This window comes from Thermothelomyces thermophilus, chromosome 1 (genome assembly GCF_000226095.1).
Source record: "Thermothelomyces thermophilus ATCC 42464 chromosome 1, complete sequence".
NCBI lineage: Eukaryota > Fungi > Ascomycota > Sordariomycetes > Sordariales > Chaetomiaceae > Thermothelomyces > Thermothelomyces thermophilus.
The window spans coordinates 5,016,856-5,034,825 of NC_016472.1; the positions used below are offsets into that span (position 1 = coordinate 5,016,856).

General features: G+C 53.6%; 5 protein-coding genes across 5 annotated transcripts; 2 read left to right on the forward strand and 3 right to left on the reverse strand.

Moving 5' to 3' along the window:
* Position 1: 1 nt before the first annotated feature.
* MYCTH_2296800 (uncharacterized protein) lies at positions 2–4,612 on the reverse strand. The gene is made up of 4 exons (XM_003659525.1): positions 3,896–4,612; positions 2,086–3,767; positions 649–2,025; positions 2–550 (listed from the first exon to the last, which is right to left on the reverse strand). The coding sequence occupies exons 1-4, from the start codon at positions 4,236–4,238 to the stop codon at positions 443–445; spliced, it is 3,510 nt and encodes a 1,169-aa protein (XP_003659573.1). The 5' UTR covers positions 4,239–4,612; the 3' UTR covers positions 2–442.
* Positions 4,613–5,684: 1,072 nt separating this feature from the next.
* Positions 5,685–7,080, forward strand: MYCTH_2296802 (uncharacterized protein). Its single transcript, XM_003659526.1, has 2 exons — positions 5,685–6,156; positions 6,226–7,080. Exons 1-2 carry the CDS (start codon positions 5,903–5,905, stop codon positions 6,992–6,994), a joined length of 1,023 nt encoding a protein of 340 aa, XP_003659574.1. The 5' UTR covers positions 5,685–5,902; the 3' UTR covers positions 6,995–7,080.
* Positions 7,081–7,165: 85 nt separating this feature from the next.
* Positions 7,166–8,414, reverse strand: MYCTH_2088876 (uncharacterized protein; the record flags this gene model as incomplete). The annotated part of the gene is made up of 1 exon (XM_003659527.1): positions 7,166–8,414. Exon 1 carries the CDS (start codon positions 8,390–8,392, stop codon positions 7,166–7,168), a length of 1,227 nt encoding a protein of 408 aa, XP_003659575.1. The 5' UTR covers positions 8,393–8,414.
* Positions 8,415–8,661: 247 nt separating this feature from the next.
* MYCTH_2296804 (uncharacterized protein) lies at positions 8,662–11,355 on the forward strand. Its single transcript, XM_003659528.1, has one exon. The coding sequence runs from the start codon at positions 8,795–8,797 to the stop codon at positions 11,270–11,272; it is 2,478 nt and encodes an 825-aa protein (XP_003659576.1). The 5' UTR covers positions 8,662–8,794; the 3' UTR covers positions 11,273–11,355.
* Positions 11,356–12,845, reverse strand: MYCTH_2296805 (uncharacterized protein). The gene has a single exon (XM_003659529.1). The coding sequence runs from the start codon at positions 12,600–12,602 to the stop codon at positions 11,439–11,441; it is 1,164 nt and encodes a 387-aa protein (XP_003659577.1). The 5' UTR covers positions 12,603–12,845; the 3' UTR covers positions 11,356–11,438.
* Between the last annotated feature and the right edge of the window lie 5,125 nt (positions 12,846–17,970).

The window sequence follows — 17,970 nt, forward strand, 5'->3', positions numbered from 1 at the left end:
GGGGGGTGGACTGATCTACTGCGGATCTGGAGTTAGGTTATCCCTGGGAAATAGACGATGATACAGAACGATGGTGGTGGCTTTTTGACTCGGGTGAGGGACCGGTACATCCAAAGAGCGTCAGAAGTGTCGCAGGGGCAACATGGAGAGTCCGCCTTCCGCTAGCCACGGACATCGTATAGCGAAAATTGACCTGTCACGAGTGGACCTGCAGTACCTAGGACAAGAAGCGGACGAGAGTCCTTCCAAGCTTTGATCCGTTGCTGGGCTTGTCGAACCTAAGCAGAGAGACAATATGACCAGAAATGCCCACCCGTCCGCGCTGAAGAAAAAAAAAATCCAGAAACCGCTCCAAACGCCCCTTAAGTCGTTCCTTTTTATCTTTTTGAGAGAACTCCAAAACCATATATGGTCGGATAGAAAGGTATCATTGCAATGATATTTACAAGGGCTTGCCGCCAATGAACTCAGACCACCTGCGCACTTCGGAGGGAATACCCTCCGGGCGAGGTAGTTTCTCGCTCATGCACTGAGCAAAGAGCATGGCAGTCTGCAAAGAATGTACAGTTAGCGGGGTGTGACCAAGGGGAAAAAACAAAAAGAGAGAGAGAGAGAGAGAGAGAGAGAGAGAAAGGCAACGGTACTAACCTGAGGTTCCATAAACAGCGGGACACCAAAGTCGACGGCGTTGCGGCGCATGACGTAGTCGACGTCCATGATAGTCTTGCCACGGGCCTGGGCCAGGTTGAAGACGCCCCTGATGTCGTACTTCTTGAAGACCTCGCGGAGGGCACGCTTATCTTCGGTCGGGAACTCAATCACGTCGACGTTGATCTTGTGCTTGCTCGTCGACTCGAGGAACTGCTTGACCTCCTGGTCGGCGGCATACAGCTTGTAGCCGAGAGGAGCGAGGTAGTCGACGACAGTGGTGAGCCAGGGCTTGCTCAGCTCACCGCCGAAGAGGATACCCTCGCCCGGCTCGGGGACGCGGAAGTTCATGGCCGACTGGAGCGAAGACCAGTAGGCCTCGACCAGATCTTTGCCGAAGCAGGCCATCTCACCGGTCGACGCCATCTCGACGCCGAGGAAGGGATCAGCACCAGCCAGGCGAGTCCACGAGAACTGCGGCACCTTGGTCGCCAAGTAGTCGCGCTTGACGGCCATCAGGTCGGTCGGCTCAGGTACGTTCTTGCCGACGAGGGCCTTGGTAGCAACGTCGATGAAGTTGGTGCCGAGGACCTTGCTGACGAAGGGGAAGGACCGCGACGCGCGCAGGTTGCACTCAATGACCTTCAGCGCCGGGGGGCCGCCTGCGGGATCATCCACCTTGATGATCTGCATGTTGAAAGGGCCGGTGATCTCCAGGGCCTGGGCAATCTTCTGGGCTATCTCCTTGATGCGCTCCATCGTCTTCTGGTCCAGCTTGGCAGGCGGAAGGACCAGGGTGGCATCGCCGGAGTGCACACCGGCCTGTTCGACATGCTCGCTGATGGCGTGAACGATCAGCTTGCCCTGCGATGCGACACCGTCCAGGTCGATCTCTTCGGCACCCTCGATGAACTTGCTGATGACCACGGGGTGGTCGGGCGAGACGTTGGCAGCCGCCTCCAGCTTGTCCTTGAGCTCGTCCTTGCTGCGAATGACCGTCATGGCGGCGCCGGACAGGACGTAGCTGGGACGAACAAGGACTGGGTAGCCAACCTCCTCGGCAAACTCCTCGGCAGCCTTGACCGAGGTGAGCTCCTTCCACGCCGGCTGGTCAACGCCAATGCTGTCGAGAATCTCGGAGAACTTCTGCCTGTCCTCAGCCTTGTCAATGTTGCGGGGATCCGTTCCGAGGACCTTGGCACCGCCGGTCTCCTGGAGCCGCAGTGCGATGTTCTGAGGCAGCTGGCCGCCGACAGAGACAACGACACCGCTTGCGTTCTCGAGCTCATAGATATCCATGACACGCTCGTAGCTCAGCTCCTCGAAGTAGAGCTTGTCAGCAGTATCGAAATCGGTGCTGTACGTCTCGGGGTTGTACTGGGAGATGATGTTAGCATGCTCCTCAGAAGCCTAATTGGGTATCCATCATGCACCCACGTTGATCATAACCGTCTTCTCACCCATCTGCCTCAGAGCCTGAGTGGCGCTAACAGCACACCAGTCGAACTCGACAGAGCTGCCAATACGGTAGACACCGCTACCCAGAATCACGGTGCCCTTGTCCTCGAAGGTCACATCGTGAGAGGATGCGTTGTAGGTGGTGTACAGGTAGTTCGTGTCGGCCGGGAACTCGGCCGCGAGGGTATCAATCTTCTTCACCCACGGGCGGATGCCAAACTCCAACCTACGAGCACGGACCTCGTCCTCGGTGCTGTTGACAGCCAGGGCAATCTGCTTGTCCGAGAAGCCCATCTTCTTGGCCTTGAGGATGTGCTCCTTCTTGAGCCCGCGGAGGTTGCCAATCTGCTGCAGCTCCTTGGTGCAGTCCACAATGTTCTGCAACTTGTACAGGAACCACTTGTCGATCTTGGTCAGTTCGTGAACGCGGTCGACAGAGTAGTTCTCGTGGAGCATGGCCTGACCGACGGCCAGCCAGCGGCGGTCGGTGGGGTTCTGGAGCTCGTAATCGAGGTCCGCGAACTTCTCGCCCTGGAAGCCGACGAACCTGGGGTCGACCTGCCTGATGGCCTTTTGGAAGGACTCCTCAAAGGTACGGCCGATAGCCATGACCTCGCCCACAGACTTCATGGCGCTGCCAATGTCCCGCTTCACATGCTGGAATTTGGACAGATCCCACCTGGGAATCTTGGTAACGATGTAATCGAGCGACGGCTCGAAGTTGGCAGTCGTCGTCTTGGTCACGGCATTCGGGAGCTCGGGCAGGCTGTGGCCCAGACCGATCTTGGCCGCGGTGTAGGCCAAGGGATACCCGGTCGCCTTGGAAGCCAAGGCAGAGGAACGCGAAAGGCGAGCGTTGACCTCGATGACTCTGTAATCGAGGCCATCGGGCTGCAGCGCGTACTGGACATTGCACTCGCCAACGACGCCCAGGTGCCGAACGATCTTGATGGCGGCGGACCGGAGCATGTGATACTCTTCGTCGCTCAGGGTCTGGCTGGGCGCAACGACGATCGAGTCACCAGTGTGGATGCCCAAGGGGTCAAAGTTCTCCATGTTGCACACCGTGATGCAGTTGTTGTTCGCATCACGGACCACCTCATACTCGACTTCCTTCCAGCCCTTGAGCGACTTCTCGACCAAGATCTGAGGCGAAAGGGTGAGCGACCGGGCAGCCATGTTGCGAAGCTCCTCCTCGTTGTTTGCGAAACCGGACCCCAGACCGCCGAGCGCGTAGGCAGCACGAACGATGATGGGGTATCCGACCTTGGAGGCGGCTTCGAGAGCCTCGTCGACCGTGTTGACGGCGATGGACTTGGCGATAGGGATGTTGATCTCCTCGAGCGCTTTCGCAAACAGATCGCGGTCTTCACTGAGCTCTAGTGTCCTGACGCTGGTGCCAAGGACCCTGACGCCGTACTTCTCGAACAGGCCCATCCTCTGCATCTGCACACCCAAGTTGAGGGCGGTCTGGCCACCAAAGGACAGGAAGATGCCATCGGGCTTTTCCCTCTGAATCACGTACTCGACGTACTCTGGGGTGACGGGAAGGTAGTAGACCTCGTCGGCAAGAGTGTGGTTCGTCTGGATGGTCGCGATGTTGGGGTTGATGAGGACAGAGGCAACGCCGGCCTCCTTGAGGGCCTTGAGAGCTTGCGATCCTGGATTGGGGGGGAAGGGGGGGGAAGCTGCGGTCAGCCTCTGGGCTCTTCGACTTGTGTTCCTTTGTGTGACTCATTGTTCACCGCCTATGGATATATGGGAAGGGCGGTTCGCATGGCAGACATACCGGAGTAGTCGAACTCTCCAGCTTGGCCAATGGCAAGGCCACCACTGCCAATGACGAGGACTTTCTTGACATCGATGATATCCTTGGGCTTCACCACTCCGCTCGAGAGATAGGCCTTGGGATCCGGGGCGGGTTGCGCAGCCCCGGCGCTCGCCAGGACCCTGGAGGCGGAAAGAAGCCGTTTTTGGCTCAACCTGGCACTAGGGCTCTGAGTCTGCGTGCGGAAGAGGACGTTCTGCGAGCTCGCAGCCAGGGTGCTCAGCTGCGAGGACGTGACTGGGACGCGGCGACCATGACGGAGGACGGCAGGAGCGCGGCCCGCCTTGTACACGGCCGACAGCATTATTCGGAGGGAAACTCGAAGCGATTGCGGAAGCGGAGCGGCGTCTCGTTCAGTCAGAAACCCGCGTCAAGGTCGCAGGCTGCACTCCAGTCCTTCGTGTTGGTCAATTGACAGTGTCGCGTGCCGTCCCGGCCACTTTGGGGGTTAGTGCAGCGGTTGATCGAGGTTGGAGATAGGATTTATGACAAAAGTCGGGATCGCGATCCCCGGGCCAGAAAAAAGAAGGTTGATCGGCCGCTGTGGGGAGCGATAAGCGATAAGCTGACTCATTTCGTTCGCTTCCCAGCGCTGTGCGCATCAACCCCAGTGCTAGCGCAAAATTTTCCAAGCTACAGGCGCGGCGACCCTTCCGACGCCGGAGGGACAGACCACGGTTCCTGGAATTCATGGGGGTTGGTGGTGATGGTGGTGGTGGTGGTGGTGGTTGATACAAGCATTGAAAACTTAAATCTTGCTGCGCACATGGTGAATCGAGAATGTTGGGTCAAATTCCAAAATTCTGGCACCCAATCATTCATAAACCGACCCTATAAAAGCTAAAATGAATTGGAAACTTGGATTGTCAAGCGACTCATTTTGAATCTTGTCGTCTTATCGCTATGGAGGCAACTCAACTTCGAGTTTGTTGCTGAAAGAACTTGAAGCTCATGGTACTACTATGTGCAGTAAAGCTGTAGAGTATGGGGATTTGGAGTATGTTGTCTCAAACTGATAGATAGGACGGTGTTTGCAAGGATGTCCAGAACGGAGCATCTGACTGGCCAATCAAGCAAGTGCGTCATCGAGCTTGGCGGTGACTGGCTCAAAGATTCCTTGGGGAACATTATTCGGGCTTCAACAAATGTCGGCGTCTTCGTAGTAGTAGTGGGGATGCAATGGAGACTGCACGCCTTTCCTTGGCTCTTTTGTACAAGCATGTATGTACAAAGGAAACGAAAATATGTCTTCATCGTGCTATTACTAGCTCAAGGCAACTGAAGCTTGGGCAGAGCAGTCAAGAATCACTGGCACGGTGAGAGAGCAGGCCAACTGTAACTATCCCAGTCTTTACTGCCGCCGCTCACCTCTACTATGTAGTTAGTCATCCTTCCCTATTCACTCCTGCGCATGGTGGTGGGATTGATATTAGCGGAGACACAAATGGGAATTGGCGGGCCCATACTGTTTCTGCTGCAATATTTGAATGACTCAACTTTCGACTTACCTATGGAGTACGGATATGCGGATCCGTAGTTGTCCATCTACCACAGTACCACAAGTATCCGTACTACCCCAGTCCAGTCAACTTAGGCTTGTTGAGGGGCCAAATAACCATCCATCAGGGTGCACGTTTCTTGGCGGAAGATGATTGCGGAAGAGTAACCCTAACCCTTCCCTCGTATTTCGCCCAAGCGCCAAGCTAAAAGACGTCAGTGATGGAGTGATGGAGCCTAGTTACCCAGTACACGCGCACGTACACTAGAGCACCCCGCGTAAGCGACACCGCACGCCGATCCGTTCATGCACCGCTAACGAACCGCGCATGGGAGGGTTATTGCTGCGCGAAACATAACCGATGTTCTGGGCTTGACGCATCCCAGTACATACATTGCAGCACCACCGTGTGAACATGTAATGTTTCTCCCGCCTGCACCTGAATACCTCAACCCATTTTGCGGCGAGCGATGAGCGAAGATCCGGGCCCAAGCTCCGCGGCCCGGCAGCTCCCGCCATGGTCCGATGGCGAGTACGACGCCGACGAGCACGCCGTGCACTCTGAGAACAGTCGTCACGATGTCCGGTCCGACGAGACCTCGGCGTCGCGGCGGCAGAAGAGGAGGCGCGAGGGTTTGGTCAAGAAGCTCGAGCTCGTCAGGCACTTGCAGAAGAGCCTTGACATGATCGTTGTCGTCTACATTTGTACCTTGTACTATATGGAGTAAGTCTGCCGTCCACTGAACCTCCCTCCTGTCGCGAGCTTCTTTGCCGACAACCTTCTCCCTTCCAGGTGTTCGTTCTTTCGCTTCATCCTCCGCCTTGTGCCACACTACTCCTCTCTGTCGCCCAAGGACGGCCCTCTCCTCCCTCTCGAGCAACCCAACATCTATGGCATCTTCGTCCCGAGCGTCCTCTGCATCCTTGTGCACATGTTCTTTGGGTTGCCCGAAGCGGGCGAAGCGACGCGCGGCTACCTACACGGCGGCGTCATCATCGACTTCATCGGACAGAAGCCGCCGACCTCTAGGCTCGCCTTTCTGTTCCTCGACTTGGTAATCCTAGGCGCGCAGTGCCTGATGCTGGCGGTGCATCGGGAGCTGGAGGGCTTGAAGAAGGCCGTCACGCCGGGCTTGCGAACCACCAGCCCGGACCTCGGTCAACCCGACCAAATCACCGTGGCCCTGGCAACAACGGTGCAGGATCACGACGCAGAAGAGCGCGGGGTGTTGAGGGAGGAGTCCTTATTGGGGTATGGAGGCGGGATAGAACTGCAGCCGCTCTCGGGAAACGGCATCCGTCAACGGGACGGGTCAGCGATGGAGGATGAGCGGATGGGGAATACCTTCTCGTCGGCGGCTGACAGCGCAGACATGTTGGACGTGATTCGGTCGGGTAATGCTGTCCTGGGAAATTTTCATGTCATTCACGCGGTCCGCACGGTGGGCAATGGCGCGCAGGCTGCAGCCGCCTACTCGCTTAGTACCCTGGGTTATGGCGCCACGCTGGCCGCGCTGGCCGCTGAACGGAGGAGCAGGCTAATAAGGCGACAGCAACGATAGCAGAGTGCACTGATGACATGTTCCCTGTTTTTATGTAACCTTCCGAGGACAAAAAGAGAAAGAAAAAAAATAATGTCATGATGAAATCGAAACCAAGAAGGGAAAAAGGGGGTATGTGGAGTGGTCTGAAAGCCGCCTGCTTTGTGACCGGTTTTTGACCGGTTTGACCGGTTATGCTACCTTCCTGCCAACGTTCCCGACTCCCGTCCCCTTGACCGATATTATCAGATCACCCGCCCCCTCATCATCGCCCGCATCCCGTATGCCCCAACTACTCGCCCCAAACTGCTTCAGATCCCTCGCCAGCCCTATTATCTCTTCACGAGCCACCACTTCCCTGCCCACTCGTAACCTACCCACGTCTTCCGAGCCCATGGCCATCAGAGTAAGCACCGTGGGCGCCGCCGCAGCGGTCACACACCCGCCCTGGGCGATGACCTCGAGCAGCTGGTAGGCACACCTGGTGCCGATGTCCTCGGGCACCACGCCGCCCTGCGGGGGCGCCACTTCGTCGGCCGAGTACAGGACCCCGTCCGCGCTCGACTCGGCCACCAGGCTCAGCCCGAAGCCGATGCCGATCTTCTTCTTCTGCGCGCTCCCCTTCTCGGCGACCAGGGGCGCCGGGTCGTACTGCGCGGCCACGTGCACGTCGGCGACCAGCTGGTTCAGCACGCCGCGCGCGGCCGTGATCATGCGGTTGTTGTGGCTCGCCGACACTCCCGTGCAGTAGGCGACGCCGCGGATCCGCCGTATCCTGCCGGGCCGCCGGTGCAGGTGCAGCGTCTTGGGCAGGCGCACCTGGCTGGCGAACCGCATCTCCACCACGCCGCCGCCGCCCTTGCCGCCGGGGCCGGGACACGAGCGCGACAGCACGCGCAGCTCGATGCGCGCGGGCGGGATGCCGAAGAGCCCGTACAGCGGCAGCACGGCCGTGCGGAATGTGTCGATCGAGAGGTCGCCCGTCGTGGCCGAGGTGGCCGAGGTGATGACGCCCGGGCCGGAGAAGCGCACGTTCATGTGTGCCTTGGAGAAGGGCGCCAGGAGGGCGAGGGGGAGGAGGAAGTAGGTGATGGAGCGGGTGCAGTTGGCGGGCAGGACGTGCTCGATGACATCGGTTTCGAGGGAGGCACTCACGCCCGGCGCGGTGCCCGTGATGAGACCCGGTTGGTATGTTATGGTCGTGCCGGTGTAGGACACGTCGATGACGCTGCCGTTGGTGACGGCCTCGAGGAGCCGCAGAAAGGAGACCTCGTGCGGGGCGAGCCCGGGGTTGGTCGGGGAAGACGAACGGATCTTGGAGATGTGAATCGGTCGGCCGGTCAGCGTCGCGAGGACCAACCGCTGGGTGAAGGCGCGGTGGCCTGTGAAGCGCAGAAACTCGGGTTTTGAGCCGGACATGGTTGTGGGTGATGGAGTTATCAATCACCGTATGAATGAACCGCCCTGAAGCGAGTTCCTCCGCCCGCAATTGAACCACTTTCCCAAGGAAATTTTGGAGGGTCCGACCGTTTCTGCCGGGCGGTCTGGACCTTACAGAGGCTTATCGGCGGGTTCAGGCGCGCTGATAAGGCGGCTTTAGTGGAGTGCCCCACAAAAAAAGACAGGTGCTTGGAGGACAGGGGCGATGCCGCCTCTCGAAACGGGAATCTTGAACCTTCAAGATGTACTCCGTAACCGGTGACAGATCTGATCACTTTACTGTTTAACAAGTTTCTCCCCTCCCTTCGCTTTCTTTTTTTTTCCTCCTCATCTATCCATCCGATGCGCCTAGATTGAGCGCGATCACCCATCTTTTGCCAGATGCCGCCGAGGACGTTTGCGCTCGACCTCCTCAGTCGGCGCAGCAGCTATGTCTGCAAGTCGTGCCTCGACAGTTTGCGGACGGCAAGTGCGCGGCCCTGGCTCGCCCGGTCATCCTCGACCGCCGCCCGGGGATCGCAGCCTTCTCCCGGCAATTCCAAGAGAACGGGTGATGCACCGAACCACGCGGAGTTCCAGAGAATCCTGACCGAAGAGTTCGAACGCGGGCCCGAACCAACCTCATCCTCCGGCGACCTCGATGTCAACTATTTCAACCAGGAGGCCCCCGGAAAGCTCCGCCGCTTGCGTGACAAAGAAGAGTTTGGCGAAGTGAGCGGCGGGCTGGATTCCGAAATCGAGACAGCCATCAACGACCTGGAGAAGAAGATGATCACCACGGCGAAGATGCTGCAGCGCATGGAGAAGCAGGGCGAGCGGGACAAGGCGGACGAGCTGCGCAAGCAGTTCAAGAAGACTCTTCGGATGCAGTATAAGGGCAAGACCGGGCCGGAAGCAGAGGACTACGGGCTGCTGCGCATCTCGGGTTTCAGCGGGCCGCGCCAACGGCCCGTGGCCAATCTGAATGCCTTCTTGGCACGCGACAGCGTCGTCAAGGGCGGTATCCCGAGGTCCCGGGACGTGGCAGAATGCTGGAAGTACTATTCGGCGGCGAGGAAAACGCTGGCCCAGGCTTGGCACAACGTGCCGCAGGAGGTGTGGAACTTCTTGTGGATGATCCTCTCTTGGGAAGGCGACGGCGTCGAGAACCCCAACCGAATGCAGCACATCTACATCCTGGCTAAGGACATGCAAGCTGCCGGCGTGCCGCTACGAGACTCACAGCAGCTCCTCGCGATCGAGGCCATGTTCATCGAGGGCTGGGAGGAGGAGGCCATCGAAGCCTGGAAGAAGGCCGTCGTCACCCTTGGATCGAAGCCCGAGACATTCACCGACTACTGGGAGCTTGGTGTCCGCATGTGCTGCCTGCATGGAGACACGGATCGGGCGCAGAGAGCCGCCGAGACGCTTCTCAGATCCTCGCAGCCGCCCAACGCGCGCATCCTCCTGCCCATCATCAGGGCGTTGGCGGCGAAACGGGAAACGGTCGACCAGGCGTGGGAGTCGTACACCCACATGCGCACTCTCCTCGGAGAGACGATCACGATCGAGGATTACGACGAGGTGACTGCCGTGTTCCTCGCATCTGATTGTGTCGAGTACGCTCTGCAAGCATTTGTCGACATGATGTTCTCTCGCGCCATTGACGTTCGGGGAAGAACCAGGCTGCCCCTCTCGGTGGGCAACCACTTCTTCATCGGCAAGTGGCTAAAGCGGCTCATCGGAATGGGCGACCTCGAAGGCGCCTACAAGGTGGTGGTCTTTGTTCAAGACAAGGGGATAACGCCGTCGCCCATCCAACTCAATGGTCTCATCGGGGCCTGGTTGAGGTCAGGCTCCGCCGAAAACCTTGAAAAGGCCGAGACGCTAGCCTGGGGCATGATTCGCGCCCGCCTGGACCACGTCCAATCGCGGCAGCGGCAGGACCCTGTCCGATTCTACAAGTCTGGCTCCATGCCGGCGACTGCGAAGACCGAGGGCGAGCCGGAGTTTGTCTGCCGGACGAGGGCCACTGCCGAGACGTTCTCCCTCCTCGCGGAGAACTACTGCTCTCGCAGGCTTCACGACCGCCTGCGGGAGCTCTTCGAGGTTCTGAACCAAGCCGAGATCGGCCCGACAAGCTTCCTCATGAACCAGCTCATCCGCTCACACTCCCAAAACGGCGAGGCCGACGAGGCCGTCCGACTCTACGAAACCATGACCAAGGAGCAGAACATCCGCCCCGACGGGCACACGTTCTTGACCCTCTTCAACAGCCTCTCGGTTAACCGGCTCGTCCAGAGGGACCCAGACCTGACGAAGAAGGATATCGCCTCGGCTCGACGGTTCTTCCGAGACATGGTCGCCGCGGAATGGAAGTTCGACTCGCCCGAGATCTTTGCCCAACTGCCCCGCACCATCTTGTTCAGCATGCTCAAGGCGAAAGACTATCGGGGCATGATCATCGCGGCGCGGGCCATGAAGGAGCTGTTCGCCTTCCACCCGCCCGAGGCGCTGCTCATCGAAATGGCGTCGGGCGCAGGTTCGCTGCAGGTCAGGTCCAAACGGAACATGGAGCGGCTGGTGGGCGGCCGGCGGACGATCGAGGCCCTGATGAGGAAACACCGGATGGAGTTGATCAAGGCCGGGCATCCGGGCGTGCAGATGACCGAGGAGGAGAAGCTGAACGAGCTGCACGACGTGTTGGAGAAGCTCATCCTGCTCAAGGCAGGGGCACACAACTCGAGCCAAGAAGAGGTGGAGCCGCTGCTGGAGGAGGCTGCGCGGGAGATGGGCGTCTATGATATCGTCGTAGCCAAGGATGCGGACCAGATCGCGAGGCGCAGAAAGCTGGGCAAGCAGACAGCAGGGCCCGTGTAGATCCAAATGTATGTAAATACATGCATGCGTACGTGTACAATAAACGTAACATGACCTCTCCCATCATGCGTGAAACCGTCTCGAGCAGGTAGCGGCATGGCAGGTACAGATAGGGCGTGGCCGACGGTGAGGGTAGGGTACTGTAAGACAACCGCTTGTTGCCGCTCTAGTCGTGGTCCTCCTCCGTCAGTCCGGGACAGCCCTCCATCTGCTCATCAGGGTATCCGAATTTGCACCAGAAGCAGTAGTGAAACTCCCTGCGCAGGTACTCGACCACCCTCCGCAGCCGCTCGTCCGGTGGCAGGGCATTGAACTCGTCCAGCTCCGCGTCCTCCTCATCCAGATCCTCCGCAATGACGACCTCCGTCGCCGTCTTGCCCAGCGCCTTCCGATCGTCCTCGTCCTCGTCTGCATCGTCGTACGTCGGCAGCCTGGCCAGGCCCTGCTCGAGATCGCGCCTCATCCTGCGGTCCCTCTCGGCCTCCTCCCTCGCCTTTACCAGGCCCCGCCAGACAACGGGGATCGCCTTCAGCGGGCGCGACGCCGGGGCCGGGGCCGGGGCCGGTGCCGGCCCTGTGGTCCCCGCCCCTGCTTCTCTGTCTTCCCTCTCCCCGACCATCCTCTCGGCAACTCGTTGGGCGGCGACGAACTGGCGCTCCCACCGGGCCTCTTCTCGCTCCCTCCTCATCCGCTCCCGGTACCCGGCCTCGTCCTCCTTGGCCCGCTTCGCCCTCTCCCCGGCGGCCTCGGCGGCCTCTCTGAGCTTCCGCTTCCGTTCGCTCTCCAGCCCAATGCCCTCGCGGCCTTCCTTGATCTCGATCCGAATGGGCTCTATGCGGGGGCCATCCCCACCCCTTCCTCCTGCTCCTGCTCCTGCTGCTGCTGCTGCTCCTTCCCCATCTCTTCCTTCTGCGCCGCCGACCCGTTTCCCTTCCGGATCGCCATCGCCACTAGCACCATTGCCTCCTCCTTCCGAGCTTTGCGCCACCGGCGGCTGTTGCTTGCCGAGCGCACCGCCCTTGAACCCCATCTTGGCCATCATGGCCAGCCCCTTGCTCTTGGGGTTGGCGGTCAGCAGCGACCGGGAGAGGGCGGCCTCGCGGCGGGCTTCCGCCTCGGCGGCGAGCTCGGCCTTGGACTTGGGGCGGGCTCGGGCCTCGGCCTCGCGGCGGAGGCGCTGGCGGCGCTGCAGGGACGTCTCGCCCGCGGTGGAGCCGGGGGGGTCGTCGGAGAAGGTCATAGTCATGTAGTCTTCTTCCTCTTCTTCTTCATCCTCCTTCTTCTTTTCCTCCTCTGGCCTCGGGGGCTTGTTTTTCGTAAGGGGGCTCATGTTGTGAGTCCGTCGGGGGTCTGCTGAGGGAATGTAATGTGTAAGTTGATTGTGTTGATGAAAGTGAAAGTTCAAGAGGTCATCAAAAAAGCCAAAGGGGGAGGGGTATGGTTGTTGAGGAATTGTGGATGGCTAGAAATTTTTCCGACAGTGCGTTGCCTTCACGTTCAAGTATTTATTTCCTTAGTGTGGGGGTTTGCTGAAAGGTCAAAGGGTGTATTTTGTATAGATGTGATGAGGTGCAACAGAGAAGAGAGATGCAGAAGTTGGGAAGGAACGGGAGGGTGAGAAAGGCAAAGGGGTTAGGGTTAGAGGTGTCCGCTTGGGAGATGAAAACACCACCAGCCATCTCATGAAGAGTGAACGGGGGTGAGTTGCTGTGGCACACCTTCAAATATGCCTCTGCGCTCCACTAAACGAATTCCGGTTCTGACACTTATAGATATGAATCTTGGACGAACATGAAAAATAAAAACGAAAATGTCCTAACTAACGGTGTACACTTCGCTAATTACGCCTTAGCTTCAAGGCACCATAGCAAGCTTATATCTTCGCTTCCCACTACAGGAGTAATAAATGAAGGTCTATAGGCAAGTACTCCGTGAGGAAGTAGCATTGTTCAGGCCAGGTCATCCTAACCACAACCGCATCCCTATTATGGATACACCTTTGTATATAGGCGATACACGAAGAAATGGCGCTATAAGCCGGTAGAAGTACACACCATTCTTAATCAGGGTTGTTGATAGAAGATGGTTTCCAATAGATAAAAGAAAGTTAGTAAGTTGTAAATAGTTCAAAAGAGCGATATCTCTTTCCTACGTTGGCTAGCCCTGTTAGCTCTATATAAGTAAAGGATAGGAACAAAGAACCCTCCATTTGCCAGCCTGTTTGCCAGATCCACAGGTCCTTATCTTATCTAGCCTTACATGATGGACGCGTCTGTAGATAACGTACTACATCAAGTCCCCTGCCTAGAAGAAAAAACGTAGTGCCTATACTATAGTTCTAAATAGCTCTTAAACGCGCCTTCTTTCCGTAGTAATATTGTAATAGAAAGTAGTGGCGTTATCTCACTATTATGGTGTCCTATATATCTTCTTCTTGGCTGCCTATAGCCCTACTTTGGTATCTTCTATCTACGGCTCTTTTCGGGGGAGCCTTTGATGCCTCCTTATAAGGGCGTCTACGTAGGGGTTTGATCTGCGTTACTTAAGCTGTAGTAGGTTGACCTCCCTAGCGTGCCTAGTATTCGTTGACTATCTTGCGTGTATAGTATAGCTAGAAGTCGGTCTTCTAAACGTTATATTTGTGGCCGAGCCCTTTCCATTTGACTAGATACTTATACTTGCTATGTATAAGCTTGTAGTTCTAGATACGTTCGAGTTTATACTTGTCTCTGGATTCTAAACCGCTGTCGGTATGGCTATCTTTAATAGGGTTAGGAGGCGGTATAGCATGATTATATAGGTCGGTGCCTAGAGGTATAGGCGATAAGTATACCACTGATATTATAGGATAGATATCTATATTTGGCGGTAGACGAAGATAGTACGCTAAATGGCTAATACGTTTAATGACTTTAAAAGGTCTAGTGTACTATTAGGATAACTTATATAATGGTCGACCTAGTAGGTAGTAGCTACGGTATAGGTATAGATATACTTGGTTACCTGGCTTGAATTTAATATTACGGTGGCTAGTATCGTATCTACGTTTGGCTCTGGCCGCTATAAAGTCTATTACTATCTAGGTATCTTAGCATAGATATTTGTATAGAACTAGGATATCCTGTGCCGTTTTTGACGATAGCGCCGTTAGTACTTCTAGCAGTCTAGCTAGTTTGAAACCGTAGAGCAGCTCGTACGGAGATATACTAATAGAGGTAGTATACGTGCTATTTAAATGCTACTAAAGCTACGGAAGTATAGTAGTCTAATTGTCATTAGGTTTCTCGTAGACGAAGAAGCGTAGAGCGATTTCTACCGTCTGGTTCTTTCGCTCTATAAGACCATCTCCTTATAGGTGGTACGTAGTAGTTATTAATAGCTTCGTGTCTAGCGCTTTTTATATACTAGTCTATAGCTTAGATATAAATTTGTAGTCGTAGTTAGATATAATAGCGGTTAGTACTCCTTAGTTAGATAGGAGCAGTTGTTGTATTAATATATAGCCCTAGTCTATAGTGGTATAGCTAGAGTAGCTAGGTATAAGGAGCGTTCATTTAGACGACTTATAGGATACTATTATTATCGAATCGAACTTATCGTACCTATCTAAATGCTAGGGGGTTCTAGCCGAAGGAACTAATAGTAACGTTACTATAAAATTAATAGCGATTACCTATATAGGTAGTATGTCTAATGGACAGATTGGCTAGTAGTTACCTATAGGAAGGTTACGATCGGTAGCGTTAACTTAATAGATAAGGTAGTACTTTATATAATCCTATATATACCTAGTTTTCCTGTCGATCGTAATACTATATAGGTTATATATCATCTTATTAGTTCCAAAGTGATACTTCTCATCGTAGGCTAAGCTTAGGATCTATTATATAAGGCTCGAAGGTACGTATAGCGCGCGTATATTGTCTAGGCGAATATAGTAGAGGAGCTTGTCAATTAGGATAAACGGTAGCCTATAGCGCGAGAAAACGGCGATACCCTTATCGTCAATAGTCCTATCCGTGTGCTTGTTTTTAATAAGATCCTTAATGATAGGGGTATACTTGGCATTAGCCTTATAGCCGTTAACGAACTTTGCCTTGAGTTTAGGATCTATCCGTGCCTCGGCGAAAGCGAACTAAACGTCGTCAAGTACGGCTAATCTATCTAGTCGTTTGGAAGGTTCAGGATCCCCTAAGGCACTTAATCTGCTCAAGGCGTCCGGTACAAAGTTAAGTCTTCCGGGTAGGTAGTAGACTTTAAGGTTATACTACGATAGGTAGATAGACGCGTTAATTAGACGATGGTTAGCATGGTCGGTTAAACTTATATCTAGGTTAGTTTGTTCTATAATACCGCGTATAGTAGCATGGTTAGTCAGAACGATGACTAGTATACGCGCCGAATAGACTATCGTACACAATTTGCGAATTGCCTACACTAGATAAGCAACTTCCTATTTAGAGGGTCTATATTGTATCTTAGCCTTTGTCAATGGGCGGCTTAAGAACATTACTAGTAGTACTTGGTTAGCTAGGATAAGGTTGCCTAGGCGCTAGTTATATCTGTTATAAGTGTAGAAGACTATAACGCTAAATCCATGTTCTAAATAGCTATTAAGTTAAATATATAGCTGCTTATTAGGATTAAAGTGGTAGAGGATAGTCAGGTTCTTATAATATATAGCCTCTTATAGGGCTATAAAGGACGCTTCTTCCTGTTTAGTTAGCTTAAAGGAAGTATAGCTATAGTAGCCTATCCTCTAGGTACGGTTGCTAACTTCTAGTTCGCTAGACTTACGGCTACATATAAGCAAGTTAGTCTTACGTTTCTAGAGCGGCTTAGCGATCTTTGTATAGTATAAAATTAAGTGTCAAAGGAAACTAGTAGTACCTAAGTACTATTCTAGCGCTTTTAACGTACGTAGAAAGGACAACTGCTTAAACGCTTTAACACGCTAATCCGTATTAGTAAGGCCAGGACTGTCTACATAGAAGCCAAGTAGTTCTATATTTAGGTAGCCGATATATGATTTGGTAGGCAAGATAGCGATATTCTTCTTCTAGAACAGGCTAAAGATCGTCTTTAAGTGTTATACATGATCCTTGGCTATATCTAAGAAAATAATAATATCGTCGATAAACGCGTGATAATAGGAGGAATACGGTTATAATAGCTAATCCATAAACCGTTATACGTATATAGGCAAATTACGGTAATCTATAAGCGTTATAGTCGGCTATTCTAAACTATAGGGACTAATAAGCGTAAACCTATTACGATGTAAAGGATATATACTAAACTAATAGAAAAACGACGTAATGTCGATTACTATAATAAACTTCTTTCTATATAGGGCTACGATAATCTCGGACTATAGTAGCAGTAGGTAGTTATTAGGAACTATAACCTTGTTTAGACTACGTAGATCGATAACGATATAACCCTTGGTAATACCCTTGACGGTACGCCAGACTACAAAAACAGAATAGGCGAAAGGAGTAGCGTCTTTTGCGAACCGTAGTTTGCCCTATTAATAGAGGGCGTCGAAAGTTTTGTCTAGGACTTCCCTGTCCCTCTGGCTTAACGGGTACGTATGGGAGCGTACTTTCTAGTGTTACCACTTTTCCACAAGTAGCACTTTCATCTATTCGTTCTATAGTATATCGATCAGACTAGCGTCGTTCTAGAGTTATAGAAATCTGTTAACTAAGTCGGCGAACTTCTACGCTAGTACTAGATTGCCTACGTAGATGTAGATGCCATTGTTAGTAACGATCTTAGGCAGAGAGCTAGGTATCTTTAATCCTAGTGTAGAATGCTTTTTAGGCACGTATAGCTTACGTTCCATGTCATCAGCTCCTAGGATCGCTTCTGGCGAAATATCTTACGGTGGAAAAGGTTAAGATTACTAGGCAAGTTAGAAGACAAAGTCGCTAATAGGAGTGTCCGAATTTACATCGTTAGAGGCTGTAAATAAGGCTATGGTTATAGGTAGCTTCGTAAGGATGTAACTGCCTTCGAGGATTTGTCACAGAAATATACATGCAGATGCCGACCTAAGCCACTAGCACGAACAGGCCAATCAAGCCGAAGGAATGATAGACTAATCAGGACAGGATCACACTTGGCAAGAAATGATCCCAGCAGAGGATCACTAGCTCACGACATAAGCCAGGTAAGCTAGTATAGAGGATCACTACGACTACTAGTGATCCTAGGATTATATATATATATAGATAGTCACTCGTTACGGTGGACTCTAAGAGTTCACTAGTGATAGTAACTTATAATTACAGTACTTATACTAAGTATCGTTAACTACTGTGAGAGACAACTCTAGTGTTGTTATAAACCCTTTGGCTTTACCGAATCCCTTAGACGACCTGCCTGCTTGTCCTTCTTAATCTACCTTCGTCTGAACCCTTTTAGAAGAAGTCTGAGTTGGGTTCGTCATAGGATTGCGCCTAAATAGCGGTTTAAATCAAAGAAAGCGTTAACTGGTATAACGTCGTACTAATTGGTAAGTTTTATAGGGTTAATGTCTATTGTTATAGTAGGTGTAGCCGTTATTAAGATGGTAGTAGCGATCGTTACTATATAGAAAGTAGTATTCTATAAATAGGCAAAGTAGCTATTATCTTCTATTTCTTCGATCCTTCTGATAGGGTGCCTTTTTAGGATATATAGCGTTCCCTGTA

Bases quoted from the DNA above. Each gene is read 5' to 3' on its own strand.
- MYCTH_2296805 (XM_003659529.1), bottom strand. From the start codon at position 12,602: ATGAGCCCCCTTACGAAAAACAAGCCCCCGAGGCCAGAGGAGGAAAAG.
- MYCTH_2296800 (XM_003659525.1), bottom strand. From the start codon at position 4,238: ATGCTGTCGGCCGTGTACAAGGCGGGCCGCGCTCCTGCCGTCCTCCGT. The intron at 3,768-3,895 runs GTATGTCTGCCA...CCCCCAATCCAG, and splicing joins TGGAGAGTTCGACTACTCCG to GATCGCAAGCTCTCAAGGCC. The intron at 551-648 runs GTTAGTACCGTT...CATTCTTTGCAG, and splicing joins CGCTGTTTATGGAACCTCAG to ACTGCCATGCTCTTTGCTCA.
- MYCTH_2296802 (XM_003659526.1), top strand. From the start codon at position 5,903: ATGAGCGAAGATCCGGGCCCAAGCTCCGCGGCCCGGCAGCTCCCGCCA. The intron at 6,157-6,225 runs GTAAGTCTGCCG...TCTCCCTTCCAG, and splicing joins TGTACCTTGTACTATATGGA to GTGTTCGTTCTTTCGCTTCA.
- MYCTH_2296804 (XM_003659528.1), top strand. From the start codon at position 8,795: ATGCCGCCGAGGACGTTTGCGCTCGACCTCCTCAGTCGGCGCAGCAGC.